The sequence below is a fragment of the Nerophis ophidion genome, linkage group LG29, assembly GCF_033978795.1.
Source record: "Nerophis ophidion isolate RoL-2023_Sa linkage group LG29, RoL_Noph_v1.0, whole genome shotgun sequence".
NCBI classification, from domain to species: domain Eukaryota; kingdom Metazoa; phylum Chordata; class Actinopteri; order Syngnathiformes; family Syngnathidae; genus Nerophis; species Nerophis ophidion.
The window spans coordinates 29961934-29987736 of record NC_084639.1 but is presented as its reverse complement, the minus strand read 5'-3'; the positions used below and the strand labels follow the sequence as shown (position 1 = coordinate 29987736).

Below are 25803 nucleotides of genomic sequence, written 5' to 3'. Positions count from 1 at the left end.
CTATGATTGTTATATATGTTAAGGTCAAGTGCACTGTAACCTCACATTCTATTTTTAAAGCATTTCACTTAAGTAACTAAAAAAAAAGAAATAGTAAAATACTCTGAGGGATTTTTCTCAAATGGGGCAAAACTCAAATTTTTATTCGAGAACTAACTAAATAAGTGTGAATTTGCGTATTCTGAACGAGGGAGACATTGTTCATCTCTTAGCTTTCACTATCATCAGAACCTCCGACCTTTAGATGCAAAATACATAATGTCTCGACAAACAGATATCACTTTGGAGCGACAGCTGAGCAGCGCTGTTTGAAGTTGTGTACTCTTTTCAAAGATATGGAACACTTTTCGAAGAAAATCTTTTGAAGACAAGAACAAAGTCACAGGCCAGCATGAAGTAAAGGTATGTAATATATGGCCATATAACAGTGTGTGCACACAAAGACAGCAACAAAAAATCCAATACATTGGTGGTTAATATTCAATGTTATTGAACCCGATAGTGGGTATTTTCCAGGAGATGTTGTGCATGATTGCAACCCGTTCGTGGGTACATTTAAAATACAAGGTGGTGTTTTATGATTCCTTGTGCAAGCCCATTCGTGGGTGAGGTTTTGGTTTGAACAAATGCAAATGAATAATTGCGGTTTTGATGTTTGGTGTTTTGAGTGACATTAACAAGGTTTCCATATATTTGATCTGATTTTGAATTGTGGGTTGTGCATTATCATGGATCCTGGGAAAGGAAAATACAATGCTTTGGAAATGCATGATCATGTGTTAATGGAATCAAAAGTAACGCATTCAATGTGTGATACAATTAAAGGTCAAATGGAACCCTCACAGGCTGAACTGTCAGAAATGATTGAAAATCAGTCACAACCTGCAGAGATGGAAAAACAGGTGGACACAGATCATACTTACCAACACTCCTGGGTTTTCCGGGAGACTCCCGAAATTCAGCGCCTCTCCCGAAAACCTCCTGGGACAATTTTCTCCCAAAATTCAGGCGGAGCTGGAGGCCACGCCCCCTCCAGCTCCATGCGGACCTGAGTGACATGTATAAAGAGCGTGTCTGCCCAATGATGTTATAACTGTAAAATGATCGAGGGCGAGTTATTGGTTTCTTATGTGGGTTTATTGTTAGGCAGTTTCATTAACGTCCTCCCAGCGCGGTAAAACAACATATAACAACAGCAGTCCGTTTTCGTCTACCGTAAAGCAGTTCGTCTGCCAAACAACATTGTTGTGAAACTCTTAAACAGGACAATACTGCCATCTACTGCACTTGCATATGGTTAGAAAAAGGATGGACGATTCAACCCTTAACTCAACAATGAGTAAATGAGTGTTATGTGTGTGTAAATGTGTAAATAAATGAACACTGAAATTCAAGTATTTATTATATATATATATATATATATATATATATATATATATATATATATATATATATGGTGTTTTGTGTTGTGGTTTGTGCAGTCCTTTGAGACACTAGTGATTTAGGGATATATAAATAGACATTGATTGATTGATTGATTGATTGATATATATGAAATACTTGACTTGGTAAATCTATGAATCTAGCGGTAAATATACTCCTTCCCTCTTAACCACGCCCCACCCCGACGATGCCCCCCACCCCCACCCCCCACCTCCCGAAATCGGAGGTCTCAAGGTTGGCAAGTATGACACAGATCAAACATCTGATGTAAAAAAACGCACAGTGAAAATGACACCAAAAGCCCTAATGCACAGAATTGAAACACTTGAGAAGGAGAGAAGATCCAAATTAAACAAGGCAAGCAACATGCAGAAACATATCATGGAAATGATGGAAAATGGAGAGGACCTAATGGACGTGCAATCTGCTTTCACCAAATATCTCAATGTTATAAAGGAAACCGCAAGTGCACACACATCCCTCCTACCAATTCTACCAACAGAGGACCAAATCAATCACGACATATGGTACAAAGCCAAATTAATCAATCTACATGAATTCATTGAGCATGTTAACACCTGGATAAAAACACCAACCCTGGAAAATATGGAAGATTTCGAAAACGAAATTAATCCAAATGACAGCATTAGTAATATAAGTCACAAATCACATGGGAGTCACACACGGTCTGGTTCTAGTAATTCTAGAACCTCCTCAGTTCGCAGACAGGCAGAGGCCGACAGGGCTGCCCTCGCTGCCTTGGAAGAGGAGGAGGAAAAGATCAAAAAGATATTGGAAGAAGAGTCACTACAGATTAAAAGGAAATTGGAAGAGGAGGAAGAAAATATCGAAAAGAAATTGGAAGAGGAGAGGGAAAGAATCAGAAAGAAAAAGGAAATGATGGACCTGCATGCTCAATTGGCAGCTGCTGATGCAAAATTAGCAGTTTTAAAAGCTTCCAGCCTTCATGCTTCCTCACATACAGCATCTGATGGCATGAGCTCCTACTTAAAAAGAACCAAGGAACCAGCAGTCACTCTCAACCCCCAGGCTCAAGACTATCAACCCCTCACACAGCAGCAGTCAAGCCAAGCTTTACCAACACAGTCCATCCACCATCCATCTGAGCAACTACAAATATCAATCAATCAATGTCAATCAATGTTTATTTGTATAGCCCTGTGGAGATCCTCGTCCTGGATCCTCCATTCCCTCCACGGAAACACCACGCCTGGTTCAGTGGTTACACACTTTTTATTTCTTTACAATTTCTTTTTGTGCTCAATGTCTCTTTCAGCTTTTCAGCTCTCAATGACATGCGTTTCTCCTGATCTCCTTCGTCTGGCTCTCACTCCTCAATCGCCAGCCCCTCTCATGGTTTCCAACGCTGCTGATAAAGGAAACAGGTGATTAGATAACTCGTCCCAGCTGAGGTATCTGCTCACCTGATTGTATTTAATATTCATACTCTATACCTTCTTTCTCTCATTTTCTATCTGTTTTCACCTTCGTTCTCTCCTTTTCTCCCCATTTTTACTTTTATTCTCAACTTTTCTCTCAATCTTTGTCAATCCAATCCAATCCAATCCACTTTATTTATATAGCACATTTAAACAACAAGAACGTTTCCAAAGTGCTGCACAGCCATGTTAAAAACAATATTAAAAAACTATTTTATGTTCCACCAATGACTGAATAAAAACACAAAATAAATAAATATAAAACCAATATAAAAACAATATAAAAACAACATATGATTAAAAACAATTTTAAAGGGTAAAAGCAATTAAAACAGTAAAATAGAAATCAAAATGTATAAAAAACACAGAGGACAACAGAGGACAGAGGACCACACAACTCACGTAGTGTTAAAAGCCAAAGAATAAAAGTGGGATTTAAGACGAGACTTAAAACACTCCACTGTGGAAGCAGTTTGAACATGGAGGGGCAGAGTGTTCCAGAGCTTAGGGCCGACCACAGAGAAGGCCCTGTCTCCCCTGGTCTTAAGTCTGGTCTTGGGCACCATGAGCTGGAACTGGCTCTCGGACCTCAGAGCGCGCGCAGGTGTGTAAATTTGGATGAGGTCCGATGGTCCCAAGTCAGTGAGGGCCGGACCAAAAACTAAAATTTCCGTTTTTCCCTCATTCATTATTAAAAAATTCTGGGCTAACCAAGCCTTGACGTGGCATAGACAGTTAAGAAGGGGTGTCAGGGGGCCGTGGCTTTTTGAAATCGGCATATAAATTTGGCAGTCATCTGCATAAAAGTGATAAAACACTCCATGTTTCTTAAAAATATCTCCAAGAGGAAGGAGATAAAGAGCGAACAGGATGGGGCCTAAAATAGATCCTTGGGGGACACCACAGTAAAGCGGGGCAGAAGAGGAGGTGGCGTCCCCCAGCCTGACGGAGAAGGACCTCTCAGACAGGTAAGATCTGAACCACTGTGACGCAGTCCCCCTGACACCCACACAGTCTCTCAGGTGCTCTAAAAGAATTGTGTGGTCGACTGTGTCAAAGGCAGCTGTAAGATCTAAAAGCACTAAAATGGCAGAGCTGCCAGAATCAGACATTAAAAGCAAGTCATTAAAAACCTTTAAAAGTGCAGATTCAGTACTGTGCAAAGCTTTGTATCCAGACTGAAATGGATCTAAAGTGCTATTTTCATCTAAAAAAGGCTGCAGTTGTGCCAGAACACATTTCTCCAAAATGTTTGACACAAAAAGTAATTTGGAAATGGGCCGATAATTTGACAAACTTGTCGGATCAAGACCTGTTTTTTTAATCAAAGGCTCAACAACAGCTCTTTTACAAAGGGAGGGGACACCGCCAGAAATCAAGCTGCTGTTGATGATGTTCCTAACAGACAAATCAATAGTGTCCCAGATTTCTTTAAAAAAGCGAGGGGGGACTGAGTCTGTGGGACATGACGAGGGTTTTAGCTTGCCGACTATTCCTGTAAGTTCAGGCATGGACACAGGCTCAAAGTGACAGAACACAGTCGAGCACTGAGTGGCCACATTAAAACTTAATGGAAAACGAGAAAGATTTGCCAGAATAGAAGCAACCTCATCATTAAAAAAGGAGAGAAATTTTTCACAAGTTTCACTTGTCAACTCCAGTGAAGTGGCTGGATTCGGTTTAAGAACATTACTAATAGTATTAAAAAGAACACGTGGCTTACTGATGCTATTTAAAATGAAGTCTGACAAATATTTTGTTTTCTCAGCTTTAACCACACTTTGATAATTTCGACAGTTTTCTTTTAAAATTTGATAGGAGACTTCCAAGTGATCCCCTTTCCACTTGCGCTCCGCCCTTCGCCACTCAAGCCGAGCTGTGCGTGTGCTTTCATTGAGCCAAGGTTCCTGTTTTAGTTTGGGACGTATAGCTCTGAGGGGCGCTATACTATCCAGAATCTTAGAACATGTCGAAAGAAAAGAGTACATCAAATGTTGAGTGTCTGCAGGGTGTGATATACTCTGCATGGACTCAGTAAACAAAGGAGAAAAGGCGGCTGCAGTGTCAGACCTAATAACACGCGCATGACGCACGGCAAGCGGCTTTACATCAGGTTCAAAAGTTAAATGAAACATAACAGGACTGTGATCACTGAACACCGCATCACCAATAACAACATTGTCAACAATAAAACCATAAGACAGTATGAGGTCTAGTGTATGCCTGCGTTCATGTGTAGAACCACACACAGACTGTACAAAGTTAAAAGAGTCAATGACATTCAGGAAGCTCCTGGATTAAGGTTCGTCTGGGCAGCAGGTGTGAATATTAAAATATCCAACAATTAAGACACGATCGTATTTGGGCAGGATTTCGGCCAGAAATTGAGAAAAGTCATTTATAAAGTCTTTGTGGTACTTGGGTGGTGGATATACGACGACACACAGGACGACACCAGAAAGACCCAGTTCAAACATGCATAGTTCCAAGCTTGAAAAGGAGGATTGCAGGCGGATCTGACGGCATTTAAAGTCATTTTTAAAAACCACTGCTGATCCTCCTCCTTTTCGGCCGGACGACCGCGGAGAATTAAAATAGGAACACTCCGGAGGCAGAAGTTCATTAAGAGCGGCGGACTCACCGACTCTCAGCCAGGTTTCTGTCAAACAGAGGAGGTCCAGTCCGCGGGAGACGAATAAATCCTTCAGGATAAATTTTTTGTTGGTCAAGGATCTTGCGTTCACAAGACCGAATTTAACGGGGGCCGGCTCGTCCAAGGCCGCTGCTAATCCAGGTGGGGCCCGACACAGAGCCCGCAGGTGGCGGGAATTCACGCCGCGTCTCCGGGGGCGGGGCCAGCAGGAGCGAGGCGGGTGACCTTCCCTCTGCAGACCGACAACAGGCACAATCCAGGACCCGGGGGGATCCAGCGAACGCGGGTGCAGGAAGAGACCAGGTACCGGACCATACTTCCTTCGGGAAGCCACGGAAAGGCGGGCCAGGAGTGCCCTAACTCTCACCAGCTGGCCGCCACGTTTGCCGGGGCGCCGGTGGCGCTTTCGCCGGGGGGGAAGGAGCCAGTGGGCGAAAAAGGAAAGTAGGAATCCGGCCAGGTGAGAACGCTAACTTGGACGTCGAAAAACCAACGTCCAAGATGATCATGTCCGTGTGAGAGGGACACAGATCCAACAGCGTTTGGCGATCATACACCAACAGTGAGTTGACAGGGACAACAAAAAACGTGAACAGCACAAAAACAAACAGAACTGACAGCGAGAGACGGCAGGCCACAGCACACACTGGCGCCATCTTGGATTTTCCCATCTTGCAATTCAACATCACAGTCGTATCTATGTTAATAGAACCCAGTTGTAGCTGGGACGCAATGTCTTTAATCTCCCTTCTAGTAAGTTAAATGTTCTTTTAAAGAAATTCATAAAGCCATTTGCCGAGTGAGTGGAGCTCCTGGAAGGAGTCCCTTGTCGGGTTCGCGATGCTACTGTACTAAACAAAAATTTAGGATCGTTTTTATTAAGGCTGATGAGATTTGAGTAAAAATTAGCTTTAGCTAAGGTAAGCATGCGTTTATAAGTTATTAAACTATCACTCCATGCTTGATGGTGCACCTCAAGTTTAGTCGTGCGCCATTTGCGTTCCAGCTTCCTACATGATCATTTCTGAGCTCATTGAACTGTTTAATATATGAATATTAAAAACATGTTTGGTGTATGAGTATTAATTAAATAACTGTTTAATATATGAATATTAAAAACGTGTTTAGTGTTGTAAGCTTTCTACTCACATAGATCCGCTGGAAGCCAGTTGCTCGGGTTGAGAGAAGTTTTTAATCCCACAATTTGCAATACAGGTCAGTAGCCACTTTTCAGTCGCTCAGTTTTGTCTTACACAGTTCTCTTGACTTCTCCGTCTCTCCAGTCTGAACTCCACTGCTGCACTCGGCCGCTCACTTTTAAGGACAACAGATGATTACTCTAACACGTACCACCTGCGCCAACTAATCATCTGACAGCTGTGTCTCTCAGCCAGCACATGCCACGCCCCCGTCTGAGGGTGCACTGTCTCCAGTCACCCAGACGGGGTCGCTGACTTCCACTCTAACTGTGCGCTAATCACAATCCTCCTCCACAAGTGTATAAATAATTGATATATATAGATTAAATATATATACATGCGACTTGTCCAGGGTGTACCTTCCGCCCGATTGTAGCTGAGATAGGCGCCAGCGCCCCCCGCGACCCCGAAAGGGAATAAGCGGTAGAAAATGGATGGACGGATGTATATATATATAAATATATATAGAGAGAGAGAGAGTGAGAGAGAGACAGAGAGGGAAAGAAGAGAGAGAGAGAGAGAGAGCGAAAGCGAGAGAGAGAGAGAGAGAGAGAGAGAGAGAACCGGACTTATGAAGAGGGAACGTGCGCCCTCCTGTGGACTTCTGCTGCAACTGCACACACAAAGTAATTCATTACTTCCAAGTGTGCCTTACTTAGTGTCCCAGACTTCCAATTCCTCCTTTACATGTTTAGTGTATAAGTATTAATTAAAAAACTGTTTAATATATGAATATTAAATACATGTTTAGTGTATAAATATTAAATACATGTTTAACATATATATATATATATATATATATATATACTGTATATATATATTAGGGCTGGACAACGATTAAAAATTTTAATCGAAGTTAATCGCACTATTTCCTCTGATTAATCGTGATTAACTGCATTGTATACGCAATGCCCAATAATGAATTCAAAAGTAGTGTGTAGTGCACCTTTATTGGAATATTCTCTCACATGAACAAAAGCGCCAAAACATTTGTTGTGCAAACACAATTTAAATCAGTTCTTGTTAAACAGTAGCAGTTAAATAGCATATTTTATGAAAATCAACTCAAAAAATGTAAATACAAACATTTAAGCTAATTGCCACTGCCAGGGTATTTAAGTTATCCTGTTTGTTATGGAAAATAAATATAATCTACATACAAATCTCTGAGCCACAATCATAACATCTGAACAGGCAATTTCTGAGGTAACAGCAGAAACATTTTTTTTTATCAGAGTCTTATGTTTAAAAAACCTATATTATAGGTAGTGGGCTGTTTTAGGGGATGTTTGATCAAATTATCCGTAGTAGCAATATTAATAATGTTATGTTTATTCTGCGTAGTGCACTTAAAATAATTATGACCATATCTAGGAATTGATATGTTCCGATTGTTTGCTTGGTGCTTTGATAAACTGAACGCATCATATACATGGTACTATATTGTGATGTTATGAGCCAGGGAAAAAAAGAACTACCCTACCCAGCATGCAACAGGAGTGACGAGCATGCGCGGTAGCCCGGTATAGGTTGTGTCGCCATGACGGCATCTTGTATGTTGTGATATGCACGCTCTGAAAGCAAACGTTAAGAACTCAGCCAACACTCCTGGTCTGCATTATTCATAAATAGACAGACAACACATATACTCATACTTCACAGGGCGCTGGATGTAGCCGGCAAAGTATTCCCATGCTAGCTAGCCGGTCTAGCAAGCACGCGTCATTCAGTCCAAAACGGCCCGATCTATCCACATCCAGAATTGTCTGGCGGTCGTAAGTGATCCCGGAGTGACCACGCTGTAAGCCAGCCAGGAAATTTGCAGAATTGTCCGGTGTTTTTGCCAAATGTTCCATCTTTACCAAGAGCCCTTCGACGCCGGGCGACGCCATCTTGTTAAGAAAAGGCGTTAACAAAATAAAAGCATGTAAACAACATACGCAAATGTGCAATAAAATAATTGTCGGTGTTAATAGATTGATGAGTTAACTCATAATTAACGCATTAATTTGCCCAGCCCTAATATATATAATATATATATATATATATATATATATATATATATATATATATATATATATATATATATATATATATATAGAGAGAGAGAGAGAGAGAGAGAGAGTAAGACATGTTAAATACATGTTTAGCGTATAAATGAAATATATATACATATATTTATATATATATATATATATATATATATATATATATATATATACACATATATATATATAAAGAGAAAGGGAGAGAGAGAGGGAGAGAGAGAATGAGTGAGAGAGAGAGAAAGAGAGAGGGAAAGACAGAGAGAGAGAACCAGACATATGAAGAGGGAACGTGCGCCTTCCTGTGGACTTGTTTATTGTATAAATATTAAATACATGTTTAGCGTATAAATTAAATATATATACATATATATATATATATATATATATATATATAGAGCGAGAGAGAGAGAGAGAGAGAGAGAGAGAGAGAACCAGACATATGAAGAGGGAACGTGCGCCCTCCTGTGGACTTCTGCCGCAACTGCACACACAAAGAACTTCATCACTTCCAAGTGTGCCTTATTTAGTGTCCCAGACTTCCAATTCCTCCTTTACATGTTTAGTGTATAAGTATTAATTAAACAACTGTTTAATATATGAATATTAAAAACTTTTTTAGTGTATAAATATTAAATACATATTTAGCATATAAATATATATATATATATATATATATATATATATATATATATATATAGAGAGAGAGAGAGAGAGAGAGAGAGAGAGAGAGAGAGAGAGAGAGAGAGAGAGAGAGAGATGTGATTCATGACAATTTCCCCAGACTCCAACACAGTAGTTTAAATATGACATAATAAATGAATGAAACAATAACAGCAGAGCATTGGTGTTCAATAAATGACATGATCTCCTCATCATTCCAACACATTTAGCAACTTTTGCCCTCAGGTATTTTAACCATGAGATATTTTCCTCTATTATTACTCCTAAGAAATAATGTTGTTGAACATATTCTATTGGTATATCATCAATAACAATCCTAATTGGTATATTACTTTTGCAATTGCTAAAGAGCATTATTTTGGTCTTCTTTAAATTCAGAGACAATTTGTTTGTATTGAACCAAGTTTTTAGCTTCATCATCTCCTCAGTTACAGAAGTCAGAAGTTGCTTCACGTGGTCACCTGCACATGTAATTGTTGTATCGTCAGCAAAGAGGATGAACTCCAGCAGTGTTGATACTTGACATATTTTGTTGATATATATAATGAATAGTGTGGGTCCCAGTATGGACCCCTGGGGGACTCCACAGTTATGTTCATGAGTGTAGATTGATGTTGGTCCATCTGAACAATCTGCTGTCTCTCATTTAAGTAGCTCTCCAGCCATTTCCCTGCCAATCCCCTTATGTCGTAGTTTTCCAGTTTATTTACCAAAATCTGGTGGTCAATGGTATCGAAAGCCTTTTGCAGGTCAATAAAAATTCCTATAACAAATTTGTTCTTCTCGATACCATTAGTAATGTACTCTATTAAGTCAATTAGCGCTAATGAAGTTGAGCTATTTGGTCGCAACCCATATTGACAATCGGATAATAATTTGTGCTTTTCAATGAAGCCACGAAGTCTATTATCGAATAATTTTTCCAATATGTTTGATAACTGTGGCAGAAGGGAGACGGGCCAGTAATTTGTGAAGTGGTGTTTGTCTCCAGATTTGAAGATGGGGATGACTTTTCAGAGTTTCATTTGTGAAGGAAATTGTCCAAGTCGAAAAGATGAATTGCAGATGTGTGTGAATGGTTTGATGATTTCTTCTGCTACGTTCCAGACCGTCCTCATGTCGAGGTCATAGATGTCACGTGATGTTTTGTTCTTGTTTTTCTGAATAACCTCCAAGACTTCCTTTTCGACAGTCGCAGTAAGGAACATCGAATAAGGATTTTTTTCAATAAATTCCATGGGCTGTTCATCATTAATTAGGATTTTTTTTGCCAGCTTAGGTCCAATATTAACAAAAAACATATTGAAGCCGTCAGCAATCATCTTCTTGTCACTTATGATTTGGTCGTTCTCAACAAAAAACTCGGGATAACAAGGACTGTTTGAACCGTGCCCAATAATTGTATTTAATACCTTCCAAATTCCCTTTATATCATTTTTCTTTTGGATTAATAGTTTGCTGGTGTATTCTTTCCTGCTTGCTCTTAATATGCTAGTTAATTTATTTTTATATGTTTTGTACTTTTCTTCAGTTTCTATGGTTTGATGCCTATAGAAAAGTCCTATATAAATAATTTTTCCTTTTGCAAGCGTTCGCAAGCCCTTTGATTATCCATGGAGTTTTTTTGGAGTTAATTATAGTGCATTTTTTGATGGGGCAGTGTGTATCATAAAGTCAGAAAAAAATGTCATGAAATAAATTACAAGCTGCATTTATATCTGACGTTTGAAAAACAGAATCCAAGTTTTGTTTCGCTAAATCATTTTTAAGTGCTGCTAATGATCGTTCAGTTGTGGCTCTTTGATAATATTCACTATTTCCAGGTTTGGATGTTTTGCAGTTATTATTGTACACCATGAACACTGGTAAATGATGACTGAGGTCACTCACTAACAAGCCTCCAGTTACAGTCTGATCCACAATGTTACAGAATATGTTGTCAATAAGTGTGGTGCTGTGTGTTGGGATTCCTGTGGCTGGTGTAATCAGTGGGAATAAGCCCATGCAGAACATGCTGTCAATAAATTCTGCGCTGTGTTTGTGTTTATTAGGATTCAAAAGGTTGATATTTAAGTCACCGCATACTATATATTTTTTGTTCCTTTTAAATAATTTTTCCATCCATTCATTAAATATTTTCAAGTCGGATTCTGGTGTTCTATAAACGCAGCTTACAATAATGTGTTTCCTATTTGAAAATGATAATTCCACAGTGACGCATTCAAAGAGTTCCTCAACAGCTAAACACATATCATTTACAATACTACAGTTGATATTTTTGTCCACATACAGAGCCACACCTCCTCCTCTCTTAGTTTTACGGTTGGTGCAAAACATTTCATACCCATTTAATTCAAACTCATTACATGTCTTCTCATTCATCCACGTCTCTGAAATACCTATAATATTAAATGGAGATTTGAATTGACTCAAGTAGTCCTGGATATCATCAAAATGAGAGTATAGACTCCTGCTATTAAAATGTACTAGAGATATGTTATCATCTTGCGTGAATGTTTTATCAAATGTGACATCAGTATAATATAAACAATAATTGATGGTGTTTTGAGGAGCATTTCTATCTGGATCCATTCCTCTCATAAATCTTGGTGATTTGCAGTTGATGTGGTCAGAAAAATGGATTGATTCCAAATTTTGGGAGTTCATCAAATCTTCATTCTCCTCTATTTCAGAGGGGAATTCACTATCAGAACTATACATATCGAGTTATTTCAGGAACATGAAAAAAGGAAGAGGGTGTGTGATCAAGGTCGGATAAATGATTCCTTTGTTCATGAAACATGAACAAGAGAAGAGGGCATGTGGTCAAGGACTGTGGGCCACAGACACACAACACAAACATGCACACAACAACTGGACCATTCAAACAAAAACATAAACAAAATCTCATCCACACACAGAGAAAAATACACTCACACATTGCAGGCAATACATAAACACGGAAAAATATATGACTCTTGGCTATATATATATGTAGGTGTGGGAAAAATCACAAGACTACTTCATCTCTACAGAAGTGTTTCATGAGGGGTTCCCTCAATCATCAGGAGATTTTAATGGAAGCATTCACATACAATGGTTTATATAGGGCACAGAGTGGGTGGGTACAGGCAGGCGTAGGGGCGTGGTGATTGGCTCATGTGTTACCTAGGAGGTGTTTCCGTCTGGGGCGGCACGTTGAAATGATTTCACTGCGCTTGTTGAGGGATGACAGATCTGGATGATATATAATAAACAGTTTCTCTTTTAAGCATAGGTTGCATCTTTTATTACCACTGTTGTAAGGTGTGCCGGATGCAAGAATTTGCCATGTTGTTGAATATTCAACATTATTGTCTTTGAGGTTCCAAATGTGCTTGCTGAGTTCTGTAGAATTCCGCAAAGTCTGGTTTCTAAAGGATGCCTTGTGAATATTCCATCTGGTTTCAAACGCTCCTTCGGTTAATCCTACGTACGTGTCGGATGTGTTAATGTCCTTGCGTGTTACCTTTGCTTGGTAAACCACTGATGTTTGTAAGCACCCTCCGTTGAGAGGGCAATCAGGTTTCTTGCGACAGTTACATTCCTAGGAATGTAACTGTCGCAAGAAACCTGATTACATTCCTAGGAATGTAACTGTTGCAAGAAACCTGATTATTAACTTATTATTATTGCGCTCTATCACGGTATCGAGCACTATCCTCTGGATAATCCAATCAAGATATATATATATATATATATATATATATATATATATATATATATATATATATATATATATATATATATATATATATATATATATATATATATATATATATATATATATATTTATATAAACATACATATACACACATATCATATATATATATATATAAACATACATATACACACATATCATATATATATATAAACATACATATACACACATATCATATATATATATATATATATATATATATATATATATATATATATATTTATATGTATATATATATAACATATGTATGAGGCATAGTAAGTATCACATATTAAATATAGAACAACTTCAAAATGCAAAAATAGTTTCCTAACTAATTCCCCAATCTGCTGGATTGTCAAAAAAGTGTTGTTGGGAGCCTTTGGAGAGTTTGATAGTTGCTCAATAGATGAGAAAGGCTTCAAAGACAGCTTTTCGAGCACTGTACATCGTGGAGAGCAGGGTCGTCTCAGCTTGGCCGTCGCGTCACTGTAGTCACTGTAGTCACTGTAGTCCCTGTAGTCACTGTAATCACTGTAGTCACTGTAATCACTTTAATCACTGTAGTCACTGTGGTCACTGTAGTCACTTTAATCACTGTAGTCACTGTAGTCACTGTAGTCCCTGTAGTCACTGTAATCACTGTAGTCACTGTAATCACTTTAATCACTGTAGTCACTGTGGTCACTGTAGTCACTTTAATCACTGTAGTCACTGTAGTCACTGTAGTCACTGTAGTCCCTGTAGTCACTGTAATCACTGTAGTCACTGTAATCACTTTAATCACTGTAGTCACTGTAATCACTGTAGTCACTGTAGTCACTGAAATCACTTTAATCACTGTAGTCACTGTAGTCACTGCAATCGCTGTAGTCACTGTAATCACTGCAATCACTGTAGTCACTGTAGTCACTGTAATCACTGTAGTCACTGTAGTCACTGTAGTCACTGTAATCACTGTAGTCACTGTAGTCACTGTAGTCACTGTAATCACTGTAGTCACTGTAGTCACTGTAATCACTGTAGTCACTGTAGTCACTGTGGTCACTGTAGTCACTGTAGTCACTGTAGTCACTGTAATCACTGTAGTCACTGTAGTCACTGTAATCACTGTAGTCACTGTAATCACTGTAGTCACTGTAGTCACTGTAGTCACTGTAGTCACTGTAGTCACTGTAATCACTGTAGTCACTGTAGTCACTGTAGTCACTGTAGTCACTGTAGTCACTGTGGTCACTGTAGTCACTGTGGTCACTGTAGTCACTGTAATCACTGTAGTCACTGTAGTCACTGTAGTCGCTGTAGTCACTGTAGTTGCTGTAGTCACTGTAGTCACTGTAGTCACTGTAGTCACTGTAGTCACTGTAGTCACTGTAATCACTGTAGTCACTGTAGTCACTGTAATCACTGTAGTCACTGTAGTCACTGTGGTCACTGTAGTCACTGTAGTCACTGTAGTCACTGTAATCACTGTAGTCACTGTAGTCACTGTAATCACTGTAGTCACTGTAATCGCTTTAATCACTGTAGTCACTGTAGTCACTCTAGTCAGTCTAGTCACAGTAGTCACTGTAGTCACTGTAATCACTGTAGTCACTGTAATCGCTGTAGTCACTGTAGTCACTGTAGTCACTGTAATCACTGTAGTCACTGTAGTCACTGTAGTCACTGTAGTCACTGTAGTCACTGTAATCACTGTAGTCACTGTAATCACTGTAATCACTGTAGTCACTGTAGTCACTGTAATCACTGTAGTCACTGTAGTCACTGTAGTCACTGTAGTCACTGTAGTCACTGTAATCACTGTAGTCACTGTAATCACTGTAGTCACTGTAGTCACTGTAGTCACTGTAGTCACTGTAGTCCGGGGTAAAGCCAACGGAGTTCCCTAGAGAGCTGAAGAGGATGTTTTTCTAGCCTGGTTGAGGATGCGGTCCTTATCCATGTACCGTAGACACCTGACAATCATGGTCCTGGGACGGGCAGATTGGAGCGGGGGGCCCTCATGAGCTCCGGAGGACGAGCAGCCAAGGCAGGGAACCACTTGGGGATGTTGGCGGGCAGGTAAGACAGCGTGTTATTTCCTTCTTCGCCTTCCTTCATGTCAATTATTCTAATGCTTCTGTCCTCCAGATCTGTCATTTTTTTCTCAATGTGTGTGAGCCTTCTGGTGAACTTGAGCATAGTGTCCTCATTGCTATGGACTGGTGTTTCAATAGAAGACACTTCATTGCGGACAGTTTCTATGTCGGCAGCGTGCTTGGATAAAGTATCTTGAATTGACCCAAGTTGATCCTCCAATCGCTGGAATCGCTTTTGGGATCTAACCTCAGCCTCATTGAAACATTTCCTGAGTAGAGTCTCAAGGTAGGCCTCAGTGACGACGGATGTTTGAGACGAGGACGATCCTGATTCCATTGTTGCCTTTTTCATTGAAATTTGTAGCATGTGTGCGAAAAATGAGGAAAGTGGTGTTCATAAAAGATTAAAAAAAGTTATGGCAGAAATCCAAGTAGCTTAGAGTTTTTTTTAGAGCATGCACAGGGGAGCTTCAGTTTTCAACTTGCTCTACTCCGCCATCTATTAAATATTCCAAATATCATTTTCTTCTTATTAGTCAAATATCAAATGAGTAAACATTTGAAAGCAATAAGTAAACAAACCTGTTTTGTGTAACACAACTTGATGTTTCGTGAAAACAGCGTCCAGTAGTTGATTGTTCTCCTCTTTTGTTCTAGAAAGTTCCGCCTCGTATTCTGCTATCGTTCTTTCTAACACTACAAATATTTCTTCAACGGCAGCAGTTAGTCGCTGATCCACCAACGCTCTCAACATTTGTAATGTAGACATTTTCACACAATCACAACACTTTACTCTCACACTTGATCTCTACTTAGCGATGTGTTGATAACTTCTGTGTCTTCTGTTAGCAGCTAACAAGCTAAGCTAACTAGCGAGCTAAGCTAACTAACAAGCAAAGATAGCACGAGAAGCGGCACAGTGCTTTGAGCGCATCGAGACCACTTTATCCTCTACTAAAGAATCAAATATGTATTTTATAGGCCATAAATATTTCAAACGGGAGAACAAATAATAATAGTGACTTATTAGCGTCCTGCTCACGTCTTTCTGCGTCGATGTGCTTTCACGACAGTTAGCACACTTGACATTACAAGGCAGTACTGCTCTGCTTCTTCTTCTTTTCTGCTTTAATAGTGCCACCTTCTGATATGGAGTGTGGACCGAGATTGAACCCTACTCTATAATATTTTATTTTATACAAGCTATCGGCCTATAATTACCTGCCACTTTCGGGTCTTTTCCTGGTTTGCATATTGGAATTATTACAGCTTCTTTCCACTCAGCTGCTCATTTTCCTCTTCATATATCCTGTACAGTTTATTACATACGCTCCTCTCATTTGCTGTACTTCAGTTTCCTAATGACACAGCCCACATAAGCTGCTGTGTGATTCCCCCACAGTTACAACACTTCATCTGTTCATGACTTCCACATTGTCCATATTCATGCTCCCCTCCACACCGTCCACATCTCATCTTGGCATGACACACACTACTATGTGCCCAGAGTGTTGGCACTTGAAACAAGGTACTGGGGGTGGCACGTAAGTTCTAACCTAAAAGCTTAAAAACCCTACCATGATTCTTTCCGGGAGGACTTCCTGGACAAACTGCACTAGCACAGATTCACTCTCCGTCTTTTCTCCGTTTCTAAATGCCATTAATCTTTTCATCATTGTGACAGTTCCCCCTTTCATTTCTCTTTTCAGATCATCTAAATGTTCTCCTCTTGGGATTCCTGTCACGACTCCTCTGGCCCCCTTTCAATCTCCCACTTCCATTATTTCCTTTAGTATCTTATTGCACAGTTTTTGCAATCGCATTGCTTTGTACTTTTACTCTCCATTTTTACATTTAATCAAACTACTTCCGTCCTTTAGCACTTTGGCCATCTCCACCTCTCCAATGTCCTTCTTTCATCTCTTAACCTGTGTCATCAAATTAATATCCTTCATGTCTTGATCTGACTTCAATGTATATATAATCTTGCAATTATCTACATAATCTGTTTCCTCCTTTCTACTCTCTTAGCGCTCTACTTTCCTTCATGACCTCCTCTCCCCTTCTTTCCTCTCTCCCCTCTAGTCCTATCCATGTCCATACCTTCCTCATACATCAGCTCACTATCTCCTTCCATCTCTTTTTAAGCAGCTACCAGAAATCCATTGCTGGATAATGGAGAGGTTTTGTGAAATAATAATTAAAAAAAGAATCACCTAAAAGCAAAAATAAAAATGAACTAAATCTCCTCTGTTCTGTACATCATTGTCCAAGTGACATTATATTGTCATCTTCCTCTTTATGCCATTTCCTCAAGGTGACAGAAAAACATGATACAACCTGCCTATCATGTGATTCTACCATGTTGGCAAAATACAAACACACAATATATTGACATATATAACACATAAAACATGGAATTAGAAGTGAACAGTACCCATCCCTACCAGCAAGTGTTGTTGTACTGGAAACTAATTTACAAACACAACTTCATCACACACAATACTCCACTATGGAATTGTTCTTATATTAAAATGAGAAACAAATCCATCTTTGAACAGCAATGGTTTGAAAAAGGTATTTGGTCACTGATGCAATTATTGACTGATAAAAGTGTTTTATTATTTGAAAATTTCATTAACTACGACCTGCAAATAAAAATAATTACAAAAATTAAGAAGGCTTTCATTCAAAATATTTGAATTACAGTATGTCATTTTTTCAACTATTTACTATGAATTCTTTACTGTATTTTCTCTGGAACAAAACAATACTCATAACTTCATTTAATTTTTAAGATGTTGTTTTGCAATTGGATACAACACTTGTTCGTTCTGTGATAGGGAAACACAATAAACAGTTCATTTTAAGAATGTATGCAAAGTAAATCTCTGTGGGATGATGTACAATATTGGCTTTTGCCTGACACTCCAAACTTTGACTGATATTGATGTTGTTTTGGGGATGTTAAAAAAGAGAAAAAACAAAAAACACATTTTTAAACACAATACTGGATGTATTTGATGTATCCACAAATGTAAGATTTTTAAAACAAAGCCATCTTTCCACAAAACAACATATGCTGTTTTCTCTCACTTTTATACTGCATAAAGGCCTGGGGACATACATATAAAATAATCACAACACAACCATCATGATTCAGGGTAATAACGATAATTAACAAAATACATTATAGAGACCCATCAAATGATTCATAAAATCACACATTTTAAAAGTGAATAAAAGACAACTGTTCAAATGATGTATAAAGTAAATAATAATATGCTTCCTGAAGTGGTCCAGAAGATGTTTCAGATGTGAACCAGAACATACAGTCAAGAAAATAAGTATTTGAACACCCTGCTATTTTGCAAGTTCCTCCACTTAGAAATCATTGAGGGGTCCAAAATGTTCATGGTAGTTGCATGTCCACTGTATGACAGATAACCTAAAAAGAAAAATCCAGAAATCACAATCTATGATTTTTTAACAATTTATTTGTGTATTACAGCTGAAAATAAGTATTTGAACACCTGTCTATCAGCTAAAATTCTGACCCTCAAAGACATGTTAGTCCGCCTTTAAAAGTCCTCCTCCACTCCACTGTATTATCCTGAATCAGATGCACCTGTGTGATGTCGTTAGCTGCATAAAGACACCTGTCCACCCCATACGATCAGAAAGACCCACACATTCAGCATGGCTAAGAGCAAAGAGCTGTCCAAAGACACCAGACACAATAGTGTACAACTCCACAAAGATGGAAAGGGCTCTGGAGAAATTGCCAAGTAGCTTGGTGATAAAAGGTCCACTGTTGGAGCAATCATTAGAAAATGGAAGAAGCTAAACATGACGCTCAATCTCAATCAGAGTGGAGCTCCGTGCAATATATCACCTGGTGGGGTCTCAATGATGCTAAGAAAGGTGAGGAATCAGCCCAGGACTACACGGCAGGACTTGGTCAATGACCTGAAATGAGCTGAAATGAGCTGGGACCACTGTTTCCATGGTGACTGTTGGTAATACACTAAGACGTCATGGTTTGAAATCATGCATGGCACGGAAGGTTCCCTGCTTAAACCAGAACATGTTAAGGCCCGTCTTAAGTTTGCCGATGACCATTTGGATGATCCAGAGGATTAATGGGAGAAAGTTTTGTGGACAGATGAGACCCAAATTGACCTTTTTGGTCATAATTCCACTATGTGTGTTTGGAGGAAGAAGAATGATGCGTACCATCCCAAGATCACCATCCCTACTGTGAAGCATGGGGGTGGTAGCATCATGCTTTGGGGGTGTTTTTCTGCTCATGGAACAGGACGACTGTACTGTATTAAGGAGAGGATGACTGCAGCCATGTATTGTGAGATTTTGGCCAAAAATCTCCTTCCCTCAGTCAGATCATTGAAGATGAGTCGTGGCTGGATCTTCCAACATGACAATGACCCAAAGCACACAGCCAGGAAAACAAAGAAGTGGCTCATTAAGAACCATATCAAGGTTCCGGGGTGTCCTAGCCAGTCTCCAGACCTAAATCCAATTAAAAATCTTTGGAGGGAGCTGAAAGTCTGTGTTACTCAGCGACAACCCAGAAACCTGACTGATCTAGAGAAGACCTGAGTGGAGGAGTGGGCCAAAATCCCTCCTGCAGTCTGTACAAACCTGCTGAAGAACTACAGGAAATGTTTGACCTCTGTAATTGCAAACAAAGGCTACTCTACCAAATATTAATGTTGGTGTTCAAATACTTATTTTCAGCTGTATCACACGAATAAATTGTTCAAAAATCATAGGTTTTGATTTCTGGAATTTTCTTTTTAGGTTATCTGTCATACAGTGGACATGCACCTACTGTGAAATTTTCAGACCCCTCAATGATTTCTAAGTGGGAGAACTAGCAAAATAGCAGGGTGTTCAAATACTTATTATCTTCACTGTATATATATATATATATATATATATATGTGTGTGTGTGTGTGCACAAAATGTTTATTGCATGTAAAATATGTCTTTTATTGTTTACTCTCACCTTTTTACTCAAATTGTTCCGTCCATTTTTTAATATAAGTACACAATGTTGCATATTAATGCATTTACTTGACTGAAAAAAGCAGTAATATAAAATATCTAATCTATAAATGTAGAAATGTATTAAACAGATTGTTAGACAAACAACAATGTCACACATGTTATATGTGCTGAAGTTGTTAGAAAGTCAAAATGAAAGTCTTGAGAGTTTATTTCAAATCCTGCAGTTTCATTTGCTGCTGCTGTTCTCACCAGCACACTTGTGTTTCTTACACTGGTACTTAGAAGACAATCTTTCACCACACACACTGCAACTCAACACTTTCTCTCCTGGGTGTCTTCTCATGTGTGCTACAAGCTTTGATCGTCAACAAAAGCTTCTGTTGCAGATTCAACAGGAATGCGATTTTTCACCAGTGTGTGTTCTCATGTGTGTTTTCAAACTACTACTTTGTGTAAAACCTTTACCACAGATTGAACAAGACAAAGGTTTTTCACCGGTGTGTGTCCTCATGTGTCTTTTCAAATGTTGACTTTGTGTAAAACCTTTACCACAGGTTGAACAGGAAAAAGGCTTTTCACCAGTGTGTGTTCTCATGTGTCTTTTCAAATTGTTACTGTCTGCCAAACCTTTACCACAGGTTGAACAAACAAAAGGTCTTTCTCCAGTGTGTGTCCTCATGTGTTTTTTCAAATTGCGACTTTCTACAAAACCTTCACTACAGATTGTACAGGAAAAAGTTTTTTCACCAGTGTGTGTTCTCATGTGTACTTTCAAATTCTGACGTTGTGTAAAACCTTTACTACAGAGTGAACAAGAAAAAGGTTTTTCTCCAGTGTGTGATCTTATGTGTAATTTCAGAGAACTATGGTATTTAAAGGTTTTGTGACAGTGAGAACATGTGAAGTGAGTGTTGTCAGTGTGACATGTCTTATCATCTTTAGAGTCTTCATCATCAGTGTCAGGAGAGTGTGACGTTGTGTCCTCACTATCTGATAGTGGAGCTAAGAGCTTGTCTGCTTGTGATCCTCCACAGTGGTCTCCATCAGCTTCTGTTGTCATGTGTTGTGTTGAGCTGCTGCTTGGAGGCTCCCCCCCTCCCCACTCCTCACTTTCACCTTTCACCTCATCATCTTCACTCTTCACAGGGACACCAGTCACTGGGAACTCCTCCAACCATTTAGGCTGACTGATGCCCTTTTCCTCCTCTTCCTCTTTAATCTGCGGCGGCTCTTGGTCCTCCTCTTCCTCTTTAAAGTTGGGGGTCAGTGAGTCCTCCTCTTCCTTTTTGATGTGTAAGTTCAGTGGGTCCTCCACTTGCCCTTTAATGTGAAGGGTCAGTTTAACATTATGGGTCTGTGGCTTCTCGTCTTCCTCTTTAATGTGGGGGGGATGTGGCTCCTCTCCTCCCTCTTTGATGTGTTGGGAATGTGGTACCCCTTCTTCCTTGTGTATGTGGGGGTACTGTGGTTCCACCTCCTGCTCACGAGGAAGATGTTCTTCATCGAGGTCTGCGGGACAGGAGAAAACAAACATTCTTCAGAAAAGTCCAGTTTTGCTCAGTCACATGAGACAATGTCCTGCACCAACATATGATCTCACAATCTCATCAGTTTCCCCTCACAGCAGTCAGGGTACTTCCAGCTGACACATGAAGAAGACTTTCAGGGGAATGTCTTCCCAGGCCAACATCCAATCCATCTTATTCATATAAAAACTTCCTAAAAGTCATTCCTGCAATCCTTAATGGTAGACGCCATACGTGAAAGTGTGCTGTTCTCCCTCTGAATAAGTCATACACACACAGGAAATAATGTAACACATGCCAGCCTCCACACAGTAGTACTAGTGATGAGCTCCCCCTGCTGGTGGACAATAATTAGTCATTTTCACATTCATCTTTAGAGACATGTCTGTTATAAAAGAAGCATGAGCACAGTCAACATCTTGGCCAAGAAAGATGACATCTGTTTTGCTTTCATTTAGATAGTGTCACCACAGTTAAACTGGGAAGAAGTAATCAGATTACTGACTACACCTTCAAAAGATAACTTGTTTACCTTATGAATGATAGTAATAATGGATTATATTAATTTAGTGCGTTTCTAGACACTCAAATTGGGTTAGAGTGAGAATTGAAAAGGCATCATTCATGCAGTCCACACATTCAATCAAAATCAGTATCAGACAGACCGTATTTCCTTGAATTGCCGCCGGGTATATAGTATGCGCCTGCCTAGAATTACTGCTGGATCTAACTCGTTTCGCAAACTAATTAGCGCGTGCTTAGCATTACCGCCGGCTCAGGATGAACCCCGAGTCAAACTCGTTTCGCTAAATAATTAGCATATGCCTAGAATTTCCGCCGGGTCACACTCGTCACGTCACGAGTGACACTTCACCTGTCATCATTTTCAAAATGGAGGACACTGATTTCAATAATTTGAAATCGCATCAAGGGAAAAAGATTAAGCGCTATTCAGTAGGATTTAAGGTCCAAGCTGTTGAAGATGCTAAAAAGAACAGTAAGCAGCTATGTTTTATTAATATACCGTAGCTGCGTGTGTCAAATATGAGTCATTAAATGACTCCCGCCTCTTGGTGGTAGAGGGCGCTAGTGATCCTTCTTGCGACTACTCGGCTGAAGAAGAAGTGACAACAAGCAGCAAGAGTGAGCAGCGTGTGTTTATTTGTTTCTCTTGCTTGCACTTTTAACATGGAGGATTACATATATCTAAAATAAAACAATTTTCAAAACTGGACTTTCAATCGAAGCAGGAGGTGATAAAGGAAGATCTCCATCGAGACAGAGAGACTTTGAACCTGAAGAAAGATAAGGAAGACTTCTATAAACAAGTTATCGATGCTTTTGATCAGAAGGAGCTGTGCATAGACATCATTTATAAGTAAAGGTAAGACCATAATAACGTGTTTTTTTTAATTAAATGTGCTTTTCATGATGGTATCCTTACATCACACTCAAATTTTTAAGCGCAGGACTAATTTTACCGCATGTCTTTGGTAAGTGCTGGAGTGAGAAGAGGTTTTATAATAATTACCGCATGCTTGCCTTTACCACATCCCTTTGGTAAATGCCGGAGTGAGAAGAGGTTTTAAATTAATTAGCGCCCCGGCGGGGCAATTCAAGGAAATACTGTACTTTATTAATCTCCAAGGGAAAGTTACATTTTTCAGCAATATGGTAAGCTACATTTAATAATAATAATAACAATAATAATAATAAGTAGATGAGGCAATTTTTCAAGGAATTGCGTGTGAATGCTCCAATGCTGATATTGAACTGAATTGCTGACAGAATGTAGTGTGAATGTAAGAATAGTTTGAATGTTAAAATGGTTTAAATCAGGGGTCTCAAACATGCGGCCCGTGAGACGTTATTATGCGGCCCGCACTTTGATATGACAATTTAATGTTGGTGCGGCCCGCGAGTTTAATATGAATGGCGCTTGACAGAGTCATACTTGCCAACATCCCCAATTTTCCCGGGAGACCCCTGAATTTCAGGGCATCAATTTTCTCAAAGCCCCTATAGATTTGTACCAGATCAAAAATATTCAGGGAGTGCCATAAGGGTGCTGCCTTTAGCGCCCCCTACATCATGAACTGACAGCGTGCAAGCCTAGTTGTATGTTGCATCTGGCCATGAAATATCTATGTGTGTTATTGCAAGATATATTTGATCAACAGCTACACACGTCACACTAAGGGTGGCCGTAAGAAAAAACTTTAAGACTGTTACAAATATGTGCCAGATTGTGAACCCACACCAAACAAGAATGACAAACACATTTCGGGAGAACATCTGCATCATAACACAACATAAACACAACAGAACAATTACCCAGAATCCCATGCAGACCCAACTCTTCCGGGCTACAATATACACACCACCGCTACCACCAACCCCCTACCCTCCCTACTTGCGTCGGTTGAGGTGTTGTATATTGTAGCCCGGGAGAGTTAGGGCTGCATTTGTGTTAGTGTGCGGAAATTTTCCCAAAATGTGTTTGTCATTCTTGTTTGGTGTCGGTTCACAGTGTGGCGCATATTTGTAACAGTGTTAAAGTTGTTTATACAGCCACCCTCAGTGTGACCTGTATGGCTGTTGAACAAGTACGTCTTGCAGCCACGTACGTTGTTCTGCACAAGATTCATACAACATGTTGTGGAGCCGGCATGTTGGTTGTGTGATATAAAAGCGTGCGCGATGACATGTAGTGGAGCAGTAGTCCTCTTTTAGGGGGTGCGCAAACCCCTGAAAGGTACTTGAAGGTATGCCAAGGGACAAGTGAGATTTATTAAAAACATTCTAAAAAAAAACAGCAATTCATAAATCCTTTATAAATATGTTTGTTGAATAATACTTCAATGAAATATGAATGTAAGTTTATAAACTGAAAAAATAATTTAAAAAATCCAACATTCAGTGTTGACAGCTAGACTTTTTGTGGACATGTTCCATAACTATTGATGTTAAAGTTTTTTTGTTTTTTTTTGTGAAGAAATATTTAGAAGTAAGTTGATGAATCCAGATGGATCTCTATTACAATCCCCAAAGAGGACACTTTAAGTTGATGATTACTTCTATGTGTAGAAATCTTGATTTATAATTAAATCACTTGTTTACTTTTCAACAAGTTTTTTTATTTATGTTTATATCTTTTTTTCCAAATATTTCAAGAAAGACCACTACAAATGAGCAATATTTTGCACTGTTATACAATTGAATAAATCAGACACTGATGACATAGTGCTGTATTTTACTTCTTTATCTCTTTTTTTTCAACCAAAAATGCATGGCTCTGATTAGGGGGTACTTGAATTAGAAAAATGTTCACAGGGGGTACATCACTGAAAAAATGTTGAGAACCAATGTTGTAGAGGACGTTAAAGGCAGTGCAGTCACGGCAGCCCTTAATAATGTCGGCCGGGTGAAAATTGGTAAAAATTGGGGAGAATGGTTGCACCGGTAGATTGTCGGGAGGTGCACTGAAATTCAGGAGTCTCCCGGAAAAATGGTGAGGATTGGCAAGTATGTTGCTAGGGCGGGAAAGCCATTCATAGAAAGTGAATTCATTAAAAAGCGCATGTTACATTTTTTAAGAAATCTTTTCTTGCGGCCCAGCCTCACCCAGTTTCTGCATCCAGTGGCCCCCATGTACATTGAGTTTCAGACCCCTGGTTTAAATGGTGAAGAGTTTGAATTTAAAGGAAAATTGAAATTTCGTTTGGAACTTGAGAAAGTGTTAGTTTGAATGTCCAGGATGAGTGGAATGAGTTGATGTTGGAATGGTTTGAATAGGTTGAAAAATGTGGGGATGGTGCAACTTGGAAAAATGTCACTCCGGTGGGTGTACGCATGTGTGGAAGGTACGTAGACACAGAAAACTCCCCCACAAGCATGTTTGTGTGATTGACAGAAATATTTCAAGTCAATGTCCAGAGGTAT

At 39.3% G+C, this 25803-nt stretch overlaps 2 protein-coding genes across 2 annotated transcripts in view; one reads left to right on the top strand and one right to left on the bottom strand.

Annotated features, from left to right (window-relative positions):
* LOC133546211 (zinc finger protein 135-like) overlaps window positions 1-25803 on the top strand; it is a 90823-nt gene that overhangs the window by 44692 nt on the left and 20328 nt on the right. The gene's annotated exons all lie outside the window — the stretch shown is intronic.
* LOC133546196 (oocyte zinc finger protein XlCOF8.4-like) overlaps window positions 18300-25803 on the bottom strand; it is a 116147-nt gene continuing 108643 nt past the window's right edge. The window contains exon 2 of the mRNA XM_061892092.1: window positions 18300-21844. Coding sequence (XP_061748076.1) covers window positions 20724-21844 — 1121 coding nt within the window. The 3' untranslated portion in view covers window positions 18300-20723. The remainder of the gene's footprint in view (window positions 21845-25803) is intronic.